Genomic DNA, 18081 nt, shown 5'->3' with positions numbered 1-18081 from the left:
ATCAACAACTCCGTTACAAACCCACTACCAAACCACCAACTCCACATCATTTTTCTTTTTTTACATTATTAGATTAAATTTTAAAAATAATTCAAATAAAAACACATATTAAATTTAAAACATTAAATTAAACCACATTACGTTAATTTTAAAACACACATATTTAAATCCTAAAATACTTAAAAAACTATAAAAAAAATCCTAAATTACTTAAAAAACATAAAACATACCAACTAAAACATAAAGATTAGAACTTACTTTCCATATTTATTGCAGACTTATTGTTGGATTTTAAGAAATGTCGCGAGATTTTCCGTGTCGAGATCGGGTTGGGGCTTTACGTTTATGATTTGAAGATCGGTAAGAGCGATTTTTTGGCGACGAGCTTGCTCTGTTGATTCATATTTTCTTTCTAGAAAACTTAGAGTTTTATCTATGGATTTCACAAGTCCATCGTCGCAAGTTGCGGTTGCTTTTCCGTTTGAAGACGCCGCCCGTTTTTCTTTGTCCTTTCCCGGTGGTCGGTGGAGTTGGACTTACGGTGGACCCTCTGCATCAGCAACATCGAAGTTATCATTGAGGTCCAACCCAAAACTCGCATCTGATTCGGAAGTTCTTGGTCTTTTGTTGGAGCCGGTGGTCGAGTCCTAATGCGACGTCTCCGAATTAAGGACCCATTTTGGACCGTTATGACAAACTTCTCATGCTTTTTGGTGACCGAATGGTTTACCATTGTTAATAACTTTGAATTGGTAGAACGCGGTTGATAAAATGTTGAAGTCGTTGGAACCACTTTTATGCATATTTTTTAGATTTTCAAATATGTCGTTAAACTTTGTGCAAGCTGCGCGTAGATCACACCATTTTCCGTTGACCGCGTCATACGGCCGATCCATTTGCCTTCCAAGTAGCGCGTGAAAGTGATCCAAAACACGATGCCAAAAACTTTCTCCGGATTGCACGTTTCCTCTTCTTGAGTCACACGATATAAAAATCCAAGTTTTCGCTAAAGCTTCCTCCTTTTCTTCGTTCCAAGCAACTGCTTTCTTTTTCCCTTTTGCTTTTGGTTGCGTTCTTTGAGATGGTTGTGGTGTTTCTTGGACCTGTTTGTCATCGTTGTCGAGGTCACAGTTTGGGCTTGAGATAATGGGACTTGAGATGATTGTGTATGGAATTGTTGAGAATTTTTTGTAAAAAAAACCTTAGAATTGGGGTTGAGTGAATTGGGTTTGAATGAATTGTTGTTGTGGTCGTCGTTGTTGGAAGAATTGTAAGTTGTATGTAAGGTTAGTGAATAAAAGTTGTTGGATTAGAGAGTTCAACAATTACATGTATGTTTGATAATCACTTGGAGTGTTTGGGGTGTTTGGCGTGGGTGAGATATTTTGGTTTGGTCCATTTTTTGAAGAAAAGAAATAGAAAATAAGAGAATTTTTTTGTTTTAGAAGTGTAAAATGAAGACAAAGTGTAGTGTGTGTGTGTGTATATATATATATATATATATATATATATATATATATATATATATATATATATATATAAATAAGGTGTTGTTATTTAAATTTAAAATTTAATTTAATTTAATTTTTTCTTTTGTAAACTCCAAAAACGGACCGTTACATTTCTCTCTCTCCTCGCGATTGCTTTTCTTCAGCTGTGGATGGGGCTACCTACGTGCACTTGGGGCGGTGTTCACGCGTAGGTGGCCTTGCCACGTCACCTCTATGCGTCTTCTTCCCCTCCCATACCGCACAGCCTAATGAATAGCCATGGTTCTTCTCGCCAACTACACCACTATAAAGAAAACCTCTCATAGTCTTGTCTTTAAACTCATTCCAACCAACTATGGTCAGTGGAAGGCCATGATTGATCCCTTCATCCTCATACATACCCTATTTAGCTACATAGACAACATAATTCCTTGTACATCCAAAATCTCACTCCACTTGTTTCCAATGTCGATCCAAAAATAGGTTTAAGAGATAATAGTAATTATATGATCCACATTTACAGTGATGCGCATGTCTGCATGTTGATTATCTCATCTATATTTGAAGCATCATTTCTTCATGTATAATGTATCAATTATCGTGATCCATGGATTACGTTGAAACGAGCATATATACTACATTCATCTTCTGGGGAATACACATTGAAGGACTTGTAAAAGTCAAGATGAAAGATGATGGAATAGCTAATGCTTGCCTTAACCGTGAACAAGAATATGCTGATGGTTTTGCAACCATTGACGAACCAATATAATAAAAAACAAAGACCTTGTTATTATCTTTTTTATCTCTTCCCTTTAATGACGTATATATACATGGTCTTAAATCTACCATCCTCGTATGCAAATATCTCACTGTCTTTAGTGAACTTTATGTCTACTCAATGATCATGACTTCATTCTCATGAAAACTTGTAACCCTAACTTGTCCTCCATTAAGGACTTACACACCACCAACATTGATGTTGGAAAATCTCAAGGCTCTTTATCATGCTTACCTACTCGACTTGTTTATATTGTATCAGCTATCGGTTTTCAACTAGTGTAACTGTCCGGTTTTCAGCTAGTAACTGTCCTAACTATTGGTCTCACACCCTCATGAACTCAAGCCTTCTACAAATGTCGACATACCACTAGCAACAATATGGTAATCGGGAATCTATTAATGTAGTTATAATATGTTAATAAGATATTATACAACTTCTTTTTATTAAAAAAATCGTGTTGCCAAAGTGAATTTGTTTTGATCAAGATTATATATACACATGCTTTAATCGTAGTTGCAATAGGACATTAATTAATGGATGATATTATAAACTTGTATTTTAGTTTTGATAAGTACGTGTTCTCCTAAACTACTCATAATTTCATGTAGAAGCCTTTTGATTGATAACTATATATGTGTTATAGTGTTTTATTTGATTAAAAATAAAAATAAATAAATGAACCATGTATGCATGGAAAATCAAATGTGGTTATGATATAATCAGCTTTCTAGCTATAAATTTAAGATTAATAACGATGAAATGATATCTATTCATGATTAGTAACTTCATTAATTATTAATTAATACTACATTCGTTATTTTGTAGTAATCTGAATAGCATTTGACATACATGATACATGCAAAACAAACGGATTGGAGACCATTACACTCATCTGGATTTGCACCGACTTTTATACCTCAACGGAGAAGAAACGACGTCTTCATCAACGCAATTTCAGTCAGGACTGATCGGAGCTGATCGGTGTCTTCTCAGAGAAGGAGAATCCAATCGTTTCCTCATAATTTTCCCCATCGCCAATATAGGATGGTCTGCGACTGCGTCACTGAACGGAAGCCGGGAAGATGATCTGAAATTCTCGTAGAAATCAATGTGTCTGTCCAATGCTTCTCCGGTGGTTATAAGATTCTCCGATTTCAAAATCTCATACTTGACAGCCTCCACACACAGGCCGCAGATCCATCTTCCATTGTAGTGTCGCCGGATCTGAGAAATATAAGGTAAGGTGCATTCTTCCATGAATCCACAGCATTCGCAGTTTACTGATTCTACTTGTGATTGAGAATGAACATCATCTTCATTTGCTTTGACTGCTAATAATGATTCTGAGGTGCCCTCCATTATGTTCATCGCATTAAGTCTTATTTGTAGTAAAAGTTGATGTGAGTGTTTCAAACTAGGGCTTTCGGTAGATTGCGATTGATGAACAATATTAATTTCAGGCCTCGAAATTTTTTGGTCAACAAAAATCACTAGCAATATTAGAGAGGTATACTCATGAAATATTTTTACATGCCTATATAGATGTATAGACACTGGTGGTAGCTATATATATGTGGTGAATATAATGATCTTCAGATGAGTTTTGGGATGAATGAAGTGCATGTAGTAGGGGCCATATCTGAAAATTCGCTTTAATGGCAGAAATCAGCCATGTGCAATTAATATAATAGTTGATTGTGATCAAAGTTATTGTTGATGTTAAAGAGATTGATTGAGGTTCGTGCACCGGATATTACCAGCGTGCAGTTTTAAGGTATGAATTCATGTTTTGTATGTATTGTACATTATCACATGATCATGTTAGCTAGCATACAATTTACACGATTTTGTTGCTTCAAATATATCTTCTAGTTTCAGTTCAACGATTATTTGTTTGAAGGTTTGTATCATGAATTAGATGTTTCAGTGTCTTGGCATTATATATGATGGGTAGAGTCAAGAGTGGCATCGACAAGTCTAGTCTTTGTCTCTTGAGAATATTATCCTCCATAGCTTCTTTTTTCATTGTGTGCGTAAACTGTAAAGGAATTTTCCTTTGGAAAAGAAGTTATGGCTTTTTTGAGTAAATTACATTATTGGTTACTGTGGTATGGTGCTTGTTATGAATTTGGTCCAAAAAGGAAATTCTTGTTGCTCTTTTGATCCTATGGTACCATTTTGTTACACATTTGGTCCCTAACCTTCATGTTGTGTGATTTCATTTTCAACCGTTATTGAACCCATGTAAAATAAAATATTGTGTCCTCCATTTTATATTTCTTATTAATTATTATTATTGTTTTGTAGTTGTTTTAGGGTGAAATTGATAGTGTGGAGTGTCAAGCAGGGGGGCGCATAAACATCTTTCTTCTACAAATTTAATGGCTAAATCTACATGTAGGGTTAGGAACAAAAGAACGGGAGAAAATAATACCACATGCACTACAAAAGGCAACAAGATTCTTTTGACTAAATCCAAAACAGGCAATAGTACTATATGCCACAGCATCAGGGACCAAAAATGTAAATTATTTTCAAAATCATTAAAATGACAATGATTAGTAATGAACATGGTAGTATATCTATGCATTTTAAAAGATATGTAATATAATTAATAAATTTTGAAAGTGTTTAAATGGAATGATTAACATCAAAAGTTATAAATTCGAACAACTAATGAAACCGCACACAAACCGCACAAACACCTCGCATAAAACTGCACCGCATAATGCGGTTTAGAGCTTTTGCAGTGTAGTTTGCGGTTTCCAAAAAAACTCAAACCGCATGTGCGGTGAGGTTTGCGGTTTCAACTCTAAACTACACCAAACCGCACCGCGAACACCCCTAATTGACTAGTAATGAACATGGTAGTATATAACGTAAGACATAGCTTGGCGGTATAGTCAAGCCTAAAGCTTTGTAAGACATGACGAGACATTGACGTTTTTCAAGGCGTGACAATGTGGCAAAATTTTAATGTTATATATATATATATATATATATATATATATATATATATATATATATATATATATATATATATATATATATATATATACTATCATCCAATTATATAAACAAGCCATATATTAACCAAAACCTAATGTTTTCACATGCCAATATACATTTAATCTTACAGATAGTTAACTGGTTATTTGATTTACAATCATACTAAAACCTTACAAAAATGCCATATTTTAAAGTCAGTGAACATTACAAAAGCATGCTATATCGTTATATCAAATCCAAGGAGCAAAAAAAACCTATTTGTGGTCACAGAAGTTCACCCACGCTAACTCTGGGTTACTTGCATGTCGAGACCTCGGCTCTATAGAAGGCCTAACAAAATGTGTTACGCAAAAAAACGCGCCTTTTCACGCCTTACCATGTTATTTGGATGCCAAGTTTTACACAACCGCCTAGGTCGTTTTTGAACGTCTACCCCCCCCCCCCCCCTCCGACGCTATGGCACACCTTGGCGCTACCATGACGTTGTCATGATGTATTATTTAGAACCTTGGTAATGAACCTGCATTATGATATATACAAAGTTTATTTGTAGAAAAAAATTCAAAAATGGACCTTTTCTTATGTAATTATCACTTTTGCCCGAATAGTTTTTGACTAACACCAGTGGTTCAAAAATTTGATTTGTCTAAAATTTTAAAAACTTTTTATAAAGACATATTTGACATTGATATTTTCTCTTTTTTATTACAGAAGTCAAAAAAGAAAATACCTACCCTTCTTTCTCTCTCTCTCTCTCTCTCTCTCTCTCTCTCTCTCTCTCTCTCTCTCTCTCTCTCTCTCTCTCTCTCTCTCTCTATATATATATATATATATATATATATATATATATATATATATATATATATATATATATATATATATATATATATATATATATATATATACGGAAATGATCAAATGAGAACACCTAAAAGGTTGAGAACGCGAGAACAAGTATATACATTCGTGATTCCATGTATTCATTTGTGGAGAAATGATAATTTTTACTCACAATCAACATGAATATGCTTTTTCTCTTCAATTGAAATTAAAGGCATAAAAAATTATCATTTCTCCAAAAATGAATATATGGAATCGCAAATGAATATATTTTGTTCTCGCGTTCTCAACCTTTTTGGTGTTCTCATTTGATTCTACTCCTATATATAGATTCGGGCTAGTCAATTTAGAGACAATAAGCGTTAAAAATGACTTTTTGATTGAACATTATTTAGAGTAAATAATATTAACCAAACTTATAGTATAAGTCACAAGGATTCCGTACATATAAAGAACGCTGAAATCTGACTTAAAACGAAGAAGTTATGACCTGTCGAAGTTTTCAGACAAAACCGACACGGCTCCGCGTATCGTAAAAAGTGAATTTTTGACGAAATACTTTTTAGCCTTAGCAATCTAAACAAAAGTCGTATTATACGTTAAACCGAGAGCGTGCATATAGAGAACGTCCAAATCTAACTTTATTTGAAGTTTGTCAAATTTTAAGATAATTACTTTATTTTATGGGAAACTAATTATTTGTAAAATTTATGTCATTTTACTACAAGAGTTGAATTAGGTTAATTTATTAAAAGATATAATGATATGATTATTTTATTTGTTTTAAAATTTTGATCAAAGTTTTTTAAGGAGTTACAAATTTTGTCAAAAAATTTTGGAACTCAAAAGTATTTTTTAAAAGTTATGATCTTAAGAGTTTTGAAACTTCCATAAGTTATGGATTATCAAAAGTTTATTGTGTTGCCTTGTTTTATGAGTTAATTTAGATTAATGAAAAACTTTGTGTTAGTTGTTTTCAATCCAAATTAATCTACAAATTGTAGATGTCTAAGATGTTGGACATGGCAAGAGTTGCTACAACACTCATGAGTACTCATAAGTTCTGAGTATTGGATTCAACTCACGCTCATTTGAATCACTTCATGGATTTTATCACGAGTGATCATGAGACGATAATATCCTATATTCTTAAAACCTAGAGATATTAGTTGTTACTATGAGTTGGTTATACATTGATTTCACGAAAACGCATTGGTAACTCGATGTTATAAAATGTGCCTTTGTGTATTATTCAACTAGTAGAACAAGCCATATGAGTCGAAGTTTATCCATTCCTTTTACCCTTAAAGGGATAAAAGAGATATTTGTGGGCCCCTCAATGATTTAATGATGACACTTGTGAGTGCTTGGCCAAGCCAGGACTGATTTGATTTGTTCAATCAGTCAGTCGTCATAAATCAAAAATCAGGAAACAACAAATGGACAGAGAGAATGATTATAATCCATGTCTTAGCCCATATGATATCTAGAATGGAGGAATATATGATCCTTTATCTAATGGACGCGTTATTGATTTGTTTAGAGTTCGACAGGGGCTTTAAGAGCTACGATTGCTAGTCGGGTTATGAAGTCGTACTTGCAATAATAGTTTTAGACTTATCCAAGTGGAAGATTGTTGGATTAGATGTCTAAGCCCATAACTATTATCGGTATGTACTTGACCCGAGTGTAGCATGGTCCATTTGGGTTGCATATCATCAGGACAATTTGTTAGGATGGACTTTTGAGAGAAGGTAATTTATGGTCTATTAATATATTATAAGTTATAATATATTAATATGAAATCATATTTTTTTAATTAGTATTGATCAAGAGTTAATTTGGAATTAATTTAGTGATCAAAAGAGACTAATTAAATCTATGGGGACTAATTATGATAATTACTTATATTTATATGTGTTGGGCTTATGATCCATGTTGGACCAAGTTTATGTATGCATATATAAAGAGTTGGGCCACATGAACCATGGATCATAAAATCCATGGGTATGGATTTGGGTTATACCTATGACCCTTGGAATCCACACATATAAATACATGCTCTTAGCCTCAAAAATGTCACTTGAGTCATTCTTGGAGTTCATGGGTGTTTTTGGGTGCATGGAATTCTTTCTCAAGTTCTACCTTTGTCCATGATGTGTTGTGATTTCATTTGAGGCTTCCACACTATTGGGGCTAAGCTCTTTAAGGACAAATACACCAAGACTTCAAGCTCCACCAAAAGGTATGTTATCCTAACTAGTATCTTATATGCTTTATGTCAAATGTATGCTAGTTATAGGTTTAATGCCTTGGAAATCATTTGCATGTATAATTAGTGAAAACATAGATCCAAGGTATTTAGGGTTGTATCTGCACCACAGGATGTAGTATTATACCAAAAACCCAACAACAACTTTGTCAATTTCCCATAAAGTATTTTAGTTGAATTACAATAGATGTTACACTTTTTAACTGACATCATATTTTCCATCCTAACTGTATCTCTATATATCATAAGATTTTTTATTGTAAGATCTAAAGACTCAATTAAAACCTTCTTTTCTTCCAATTTATTTCATGCTTCATAAGGCAAGGACTTGGATTTCTCAGCTTCGATACTCATGGAAGTTAACATGTCATTAAGATAAGCACAAGTATAAACAAAATCAGACAAAACAACATTGAAGAAGTCAAAGGAATATTAAATAAAATAAGAAGATCATGTACCTTCGTTGCCATTGGTGATTATGTTGCATCAATCGAAACGAAACTCCTTCCTGACACTCTTTCTTCTTCATTCTCAGCATTCAAACTCATCTCCTTTGCATCATCCTCCTCCGGCTTTTCAAACAAAAATCCATGAGTGGGATGGCACATCTCTTCATCATCTGATCCTGAAGACCAGATTTGATAAGCTTCTGCATCTTTGTTATTACCCTTTGCCATCAATGAGATATTTTTAGTTTGAGAACGGATTTCTTCCAGCTTCTCCACATAATAAGCTTCGTCCTTCACTCTATCCCTCTCTTTTTTTCTTTCTTCCTTAACATCCAGTCTTTTTCAGAATGTTTTTTTCATTGCAATAGTTACAGTTGTAACTAGAATCACCATTCAACTTCATCTCTTTCTTCTTCTTACTTCAATTCTCAATCTCTTTCTTTTCAACTTTTGAAATTTTGAACCTTCCTTCACACCTTTACCATACTTCGACATTGCCTTACTCACATAACCATTTTTTATTTTTCCACTAAATGGCTTCTTGAAAAACTTATTGACTTTGTTGTTAGAGTAATATGCAAATGCTTTATCATTTGAGTTAAACATGAATCCTTCTTCACCATATTTTGCATCTTCATTAGATTCAATATCATTGCCAAAGTCTATCGACACTAAGGCTAATGGTCCACCCAAACTAGATTTGTTCTCTTCAGCAATATCTTTAGCTTCATTTTCATGTGCTTTCAAGTTGTTATAGAGATTCGATAGTGAATAACCATCAAAATTATCTTGTGTTTTAATCATCAAGCTTTAGTTTCGCCACTCCTTTCTCAAACTCATGAGAAAAGTCAAATTAAACTCCAACATAGAATGAGTAACTCCAGAACGAGTACATTTAAAAATCAATTCATTCAATAGATCATAATATGATTCGATGGATTTGCTTTCCTTCCGTTTGGGCTCGCGAAAATCCAACAAGCACCGAGTGACTAAACTTTTCTTTGTCCTCTCGTTACCTTGATACTTTTCCTTCAGATTATCCCAAAATTTTTTTGCAATTATACATCCCAAACATAGTTGTAAACCACTGGTGGAAGAGCTCCACGTAAATCACGTAAACAACTCTTGTCATTTTCTTTCATCTTATTTCCTTGTGTTCTTATATCTTCAAAAGTTGGATCAGTTCCAATAGCTAGTAACATCTCAGGAAGAAACAGACCTTTATTGATTAACTTCATCATATCTTCATCGATGTGATTCAAGTAATCATGCATCCTGTCAGCCCATTGTTCGTAGCATTCAGGAATCAACATCGGAATTTTTTTGCGGATCCAAGTAGATGTGAGTAGTTCGTCATCATGTTCACATTGAAGTTTGCCATTGGTGAACGATTTTTGAAGAAAGAAATTTTTTATTTCAACAAAAATCAATCAAAAATCAATTGATTAAACACACAAAATGCATAATCAATACAACTCAATTGATTGATACGAGTTTTCTGTTTCAATCTGTGGAATATTTAAATCGGAATGAATGATTCAAAAAGATGAAAATATTAGATTAGAAAAATTCAATTGATGATATGAATACCGTTTTGATACCAATTGAAGTGTGTTAAAAACGATGATTCAATCGATTGAGTACATAAAAGTGATAAAGGACACGCATATATAAATATGATATGTTTAGCTCAAATTCACGTTTGGAAAGAGTAAGGTATAGAAGAACAAGTGTAAAAGTGTTCGAAGCGATACCTTAGACATAAGTACTTACCCTATTTATATGGTACATCAGACATACAAAAAATATAAGGACTCGACATCACATATCGAAACTCTAAGATTCCTTGTAAATAGCTTACATAACGAAAGTGCATAGCTTTCGTTATTTATAGAAACAAAACAAAAGATATAGGTTTCGACTCTCACTACCATTTTCGACCCTACACTTGCGACAAAAAGGAAGTAAACAAGGAGCTGAAAGCAAGAATGGACGAGCTAAAGCAAGAATGATGAAAAAGAGGACTTGATCATCCACCACGGCATGGCGATTGGAAGATTCCCGATCATTAACAATGACTTAGAGAATATGGGATTTCAATAAAGACCACGACGTGGTGGCGGTTGACCATGTCGCAGTGACCAATTTTACGGAAATTATAAATATCCAATTATTAGGTCAAATATAGAGACTTCCAAATGGAATTATGAGGAGAATTGTGATTAAAAACCTCTATAAACTAAGAAGAAGATCGAGAATCAAGTGGAGCTCAAGATTTCAAGAAGATTTAGAACATTTCTACATAGATCCATTAGGTTTGCGAAATAAACTTATGTCTAGTTTTAGTTGCTTGGATTTTGTGTGTTTTTTTGCTATCATGATAGGCTAAAACCTTATATTGTTGTTTGGTGAAGATGAACCTGATCCTATTGTGTTGCTTTCGATTATTGGATACTTTACATTGATTTTACTTGTGTTTGATATTTAAGCCCTAGCATGTTTTAGTTCTTGTTTATATTTCATATTAATCTAATTTTATGTGATAGTTGATCAATCTAATTGCATGAATTTGTCACCTAATTGTTTATGATCATTAAATAATTAGAGCTAGGATGAATCACATCTTAGATAAAGTAATTAAAGATAGTAACTTTAACTATTGTAGAGAGCATAATATCTCAATTTGTGCTTGGTTGCTTAACTTGATCATAGGAAAGTAACTACTATCATGCACAGTCCAATTTGTGTTCATTATCGATTTGGTGTTTAACTTGTGCTTGATCATTGCATGATAACTCATAAATTGATAAGTCTAGATATTTGATCATAATAGCTAGTTAAAAAATTGGTAATCAATATATTTTACCCACTAAGAAATCAACCATAGGAGAATGTGAAATCGGATCTAAGCATAAGTACTATTTTAATCTTGAATGAAATTTGTTTGTTTGCTTAATTGTTTAGTTAAGTTCTTCTGATCTTGAAAAATTAGTAAAACCTCCACCTTAAAGTTTGTTTCTTAGTTTAATTAGATGTAATTAGATTAATTAATTAAATTATGTTTCATATGTTTGACACCCGACTTACTCAAACTATTCTATAATTCGACTAGGTACAATGTCTATAGGTGCATGGTTAGTTAAGTTAGTTGGGTTATAATTTTAAAAGATGTAGGTACTTTTGTGCACATCCGTGATGTAGGTAACAATGTTACAAACTAACATTAAGATTAAAATCAAGGGTTATATGAATTTCTAGTTTTGTTCATTCGGGTGTGAGTTAATGACAGAGGTTTGAAATTTGGTGTAATGAAATGGGGTGAGCAAAAACAAGCCATCTCTACTTTCAGTTGATGTTTTACTTCATGGGGTTATATAATTAAGGTAAGTATCAAATTTGACTTTTTCTTAGTCTAGTAACTAGAAATAACCCGAATTTGGCATTATTTCTAATCTCAAATGATTTTTCGATATTAATCTATAATCTATGTTCTACGAAAAACTTAATTTCTTGTAATAATATGTTGGATGTCATTGTCACCTTATTTGTGCTTCAATAACAAGTTGTTGGTAGTTAGATTCAAGCTACCCCATTACTTCTTATAATTTTTTTCTTAGTTTGCTAAACATTGTTACACAACAATGCATTAAGAAATTTAGAAAAAATAGTAACTAATATACTTCGTATGAAAAAGTTATGATTTTTCGAAGTTTCGGATTAGCAGTGTACAGCTCGAAATTCGAATATTAGATCGAGCAGTTTTTAGCCGACCCGACCTGCACGAAAATCAAAGATCTCATTAAGAGTAGCGTAACGAGAAAAAGATGGGCGAAAACGGACGTCGGATGAAGAAGTTATGAGAATTTAACGGACCAATCCTGTCCCGACCTGTTAATAATACAAATTTTAAAATGAAGTCAAAATTAGCCGACGGAGTCTAAACGAAAGTTGTAGAGTACGTTCCCGCCTTCGCGTAGATATAAAGATCGTCAAAAACGTAGCTCGTATGCGATAGTTACAAATTTTTAAAGATTTCATTCGAATTTGTGAAGGTTGTTGCTCAATTGATGGCGTGGCTCGAACAGGGTCGTTGCTTGCTGACCACGGTGCTTGCTTCGGATCTTGACACGTTGCATCTCGGACGCCCCGCGTACCATGTGCGCCTTACGTACAAACCTCGCACGCTATGCCTTCTAGCCTTCCTCGGTCCACAAGCAGCCACGTCGCACCAAGAGACTTCGAACATGTGTCTTCGGTGTACGCTCAGCATACTTGAAACTACACCCAACGTAGTGCGAGCCCTCGCGGCTATAAAAGGAGGCTGAGGGCAGCCTCATTCTTCACTCCAAAATTCTCTCTCTCTCTCTCTCTCTCTCTCTCTCTCTCTCTCTCTCTCTCTCTCTCTCTCTCTCTCTCGTTTCTTTCTCTCTCTAGGGCTCCTAACCTCCCCTAAACCCTAGATAAACCCCCTAGCTCCCGAAGGAAGCCCTGAGGCTCCCGGAGTCCCGAGAAAAAGGGTCTTTCGGTTTCAAAACGCTGCTCCAAATAAAGTTCTGGTTTTCTTTAAAATCCGCTGTAAGTGAGCTACGCTTACGCAATTTTTAATATGGCTTTCAAATAATTATAGGAATGTTATTCGGTCCTTAAAATAATTATTTGGGTTGTAAGTGAGCTACGCTTACGCAGTATCTAAGCGTTGTCCGAGTGCCGAGTCACCACCTTTCAAGTGAGTGCATAGTTACTTTCAGCTTACACATAGATATGAAGTATTTTATATAAATTACATGCTATGTGTGCATATTATCTGAATACTTGCTATCTATGCTGGATGAACATTTTTATACATGTTTTTAATGATTTAAACTGTATATGTATTTTATATCTACGAAAATGTTGGGGTAAAACATGGGTAGATGTAATAGGTGATGTGTGATAAAATGATGAGAGGCCTTGATGTTGATGTTGTTGATTCTGTCATCTAGTAGAGTATGGATGACGACCACAAACTCTTCTAGATAGTCTAGTGGAATACTAGTAGGCTCGCAACCTGTAGGTGTTTGTGAACGATGTGTTCACCGGTGTACTCCATCCCCCACATGGTTGCCTTTAGGACATTTATTGCTAAGGAATCACCTTAGCAGTAGTGTCCATCCCGATGATGATCCTTAGGCTAGGTCCTTTATGATAGGTGTTTAGGGACGTAAAGTGAGGATAATGGGAACGGGTAATCGGGTTATTGTTGATTGATGAAATTAATAAACTTATTTATTGTGGGTTGAAAACCCTATGTGCTCACCAGGCTCCCCAGCCTGACCCACTCACTTTCTTGTATTACAGGTAGTGGCGCATGAGCATAGATGTGATGTTTTGGATGAGGGATTACGAATATAGGCATGTAGATACAAAATAATGTAGTAAGGCTTATATCGTACTGTTTATACTTTTGATCTGTATCGAACATGACATCCCTAGTCTTTTAATGAAATACATTTCCTTGAAATGTTTTTGATAAATCTTTATCATATTTTGTTTTGGGACAAATTCCGCAACACTTTTATTTAAAATGTTACTCTGATTTTCAAACAAAGCATAAACAAAATCGGTCTTTTCTGGCCGTGAAAATGGGGATGTCACAGTTGGTATCAGAGCATTAGTTTAAGAGAACTAGGAATTTGTAGAATTTTTGACTTAAACTTAGAATGCTAAGCGATGATTGTGAGGTGTGGGCACTAGCTTATTTTAGGAATTGTGCCTAAAATGCTTTTATGTGCTAAATGCTTTGTGCATGATATGTTGTTATTTGTTCGGATCTATGGTCTGTTGCCGACCGGATCTGGAAACCTTATGTGTTTAGGATTCTAAACGTACGACTACGATATTAGAACTAGCATGTAAACGTTTCGGAGTGATAAGGATGATTTAAACATCGGTCCTAAATAAAGATCTAAATTCACCTTATTCGGTGTATAGATCAAGATGGCAAGGACCCGTAGCGGAAACGTGAATGCAAATGAGGACAGAAACCAACCGCCAGTGATTGAGCAAATACCGGTCGTGGAAGCCGCTGCTGAGACAATAACGATGGCCGGAGTGCAAGCGATGATCCAGGCGATGTTGGATCGTCAAATGGAGGAAACCAGATGTTTGCTCCAGCAAAATCGAGAGGAAGCGACTATTCAGATCGAACAGCCTGAGTTGAACGAAAGGCAGACTGAGGAAGGAAACTCCAGTGGGACTGTTGGTCAAGCCAACCCACCAATAGTTAGGCAAAACCACCAGGATGGAGGAATGACGGATGTGGATGCAAATACAATGATTTCATGGCATCCAAACCACCGAGTCTATCTGGAAGCCCGACGCCGGTGGAAGTCATGAACTGGATCTCTGAGATGGAGACGATGTTTGAGAGTTGTGAGTGTAGCAACAGGCAGAAGACCACTCTCGCGGTTCCTCTGTTGAAATCTGGAGTACTAATCTGGTGGAAGCTACTAGCTGATTCAATGCCCAAAGGTGAAGCAAGCAAGATCTCGTGGGAGGATTTTATGGTACAGTTGAAGATGCAATACTGCTCTGAGCAGGATCTTTCGGAACTCAACAACGAGTTCCAGAATCTGAAGAAGGGAAGAATGAGCGTTACTGAATACGCTGCAAGCGTTACTGAGAAAATGAAGCTTGTTCCTCACCTTGTCCCAACTGAACTCTCCAAGGTTAACAAATTTTCCCTCGGATTACCAGCGGACTTTGGTCCAATGGTCAAGCAAAATACCACTCTGAAAGCCGCCATCTGGGCTGCTAAGAATGTGGAGACCCATATATGAGAGAAGGGTCTGGAGAGAGCGGAGGTGGGAGAGAAAAGGAAGTTTGACGGATCCTCGAGGTCTGGTAAGAAGAGTAAATTCTCAAAGTCTGGTTCGAGAGGAGGAGGAGTCGAAGCAAAATGGTGCGACAAGTGCAAGAAGAAGCACCAGGGGAAATGTGACGGGGGAGTCACTTGTTTCAAGTGTGGAAATCCTGGGCACTATGCCAACGAATGCACGTTCACTAAGAAGGTCTATTATGAGTGCAACGAGGAGGGGCACATTTCAAAGGATTGCCCGAAGAAGAAGGAGGCAGGAAGACGCAACATACCACCGAAGCCGAAGGCGAGAGCCTTCCAGATGACGCTTGAGGCTGCGAAGGAGGCAGCAGACGTCGCTTCAGGTACCTTTCTTCTAAATGGTTTGCCTGCAAATATACTATTTGATTCCGGAGCCAACTACTCCTTTGTGTCGCATAAATTTGGTGGGAAATTAGCATTGCCTGTAGAAAAACTTGATAATGCCCTGATTGTAGAAGTAGCCAATGGCAAATTCGTACCTGTTAGTAATCGTATTAGGAACATCGTCATCGACCTGAACGAAAACGAATTCCATGAAGAGCTATTACCCATAGATTTAAACGGTTTCGACATCATTTTGGGTATGGATTGGCTTAGCGCCAACGATGCTGAGATTCAATGTTGAAAGAAGATAGTAAGGGTAAACCCACCCGGGAAGGAATCATTTATGGTGTACGGGGACAAATGCAGAGTTCTGGAATCATCTCCCTGATGAAAGCCAGGAAATGTTTGTCCAAATGATGTGCATTATACTTGGCATTCGTAATCGATGCTAAGAAGGAAAAGAAAGAGGTGCAAAATATACCGGTCGTATGTGATTATCTGGAAGTCTTTCCCGAAGATCTTCCCGGATTACCACCTGATAGGCAAGTGGAGTTTCGTATAGACTTGTTACCAGGTACAACACCGATAGCAAAGGCACCTTACCGATTAGCACCAACGGAGATGAAGGAGCTTATGACGCAACTTCAGGAGCTGTTGGACAAAGGTTTCATTCGACCAAGTTCATCACCCTGGGGAGCTCTGGTGTTATTCGTGAAGAAGGACGGAAGCATTAGGATGTGCATAGACTACCAAGAGCTGAATAAGGCAACGGTAAACAACAAGTATCCATTGCCGAGGATTAACGACCTATTCGATCAACTACAAGGTTCGAGCTACTTCTCAAAGATCGATCTTAGGTCGGGATATCATCAGCTGAAAGTGAGAGATCAGGATATTGAGAAGACTGCATTCAGAACGAAGTATGGACACTACGAGTTCTTGGTTATGTCGTTCGGACTAACCAATGCTCCAGCAGCATTCATGGATTTGATGAATAGGGTTTGTAAACCATTCCTTGATAAATCCGTGATAGTGTTCATCGACGACATTTTGATCTACTCGAAAAGCCAAGAGGAGCATGGCAAGCATCTACGGGAAGTGTTGGAAGTGTTAAAGAAAGAGAAGCTTTACGCTAAGTTCTCCAAATGCGACTTTTGGATACGAGAAGTCCAGTTCTTGGGTCATGTGGTTAACCAAGAAGGGATAATGGTTGACCTAGCAAAAATCAAAGTTGTAATGAAGTGGGAGCGTCTAAAGAGTCCCACAGAGATTCGAAGCTTTCTAGGATTAGCCGGATATTATCAATGATTTATCCAAGGCTTTTCTTCGATAGCTGCTCCATTAACAGCTTTGACCCATAAAGGAGCTACGTATACGTGGAGTGAGAAACACGATGAGGCATTCGAGAAGCTAAAGAAGAAGTTATGTGAAGCACCGATACTTTCTCTACCCGATGGAGTTGAAGATTTTGCAGTTTATAGTGACGCTTCTGGAGTTGGGTTGGGTTGTGTTCTGACCCAAAGAGAAAAGGTGATAGCATACACATCTCGACAATTGAAAGAGCACGAAAAGAACTACCCCACTCACGATTTGGAGTTGGCGGCGGTAGTATTTGCTCTAAAGATATGGAGGCATTATCTCTACGGCACAAAGTGCAAGTTGTTCACTGATCATAAGAGTCTCCAGTATCTCTTTAATCAGAAGGAGTTGAACATGAGGCAACGACGCTGGCTAGAGCTACTCAAGGACTACGACTGTGAGATACTTTACCACCCCGGTAAAGCAAATGTTGTTGCTGATGCTTTCAGTTGGAAAGTCAACCTTGAAAGGAAAAGGCCAAGATCGTTGAGAATCAAATTCGTCTCGACAATTGTGGAAAGTATCAAGAAATCCTAAGGAGAAGCTTTAGAGAAGAATGACCGAAAGGAAGAACGTTTGGGCAAAACGTTAGTGTTCAGTACGAACGTTCAAGGACTGAAGGTATTCCAAGATCGGATTTGGGTACCTAAGACCGGAGGAATAAGAGACCTTCTGAT

General features: G+C 36.2%; 1 protein-coding gene across 1 annotated transcript; it reads right to left on the bottom strand.

Annotated features, from left to right (window-relative positions):
* Positions 1–3228: 3228 nt before the first annotated feature.
* On the bottom strand, positions 3229–3642 carry LOC111892496 (uncharacterized). The gene has a single exon (XM_023888533.1). It carries the CDS (start codon positions 3640–3642, stop codon positions 3229–3231), a length of 414 nt encoding a protein of 137 aa, XP_023744301.1.
* Between the last annotated feature and the right edge of the window lie 14439 nt (positions 3643–18081).

This window comes from Lactuca sativa, chromosome 5 (assembly GCF_002870075.4).
Source record: "Lactuca sativa cultivar Salinas chromosome 5, Lsat_Salinas_v11, whole genome shotgun sequence".
Classification (NCBI taxonomy): Eukaryota; Viridiplantae; Streptophyta; class Magnoliopsida; order Asterales; family Asteraceae; genus Lactuca; species Lactuca sativa.
Note: the sequence above shows the minus strand (reverse complement) of the source record. Positions and strands in the feature narration are given on the sequence as shown.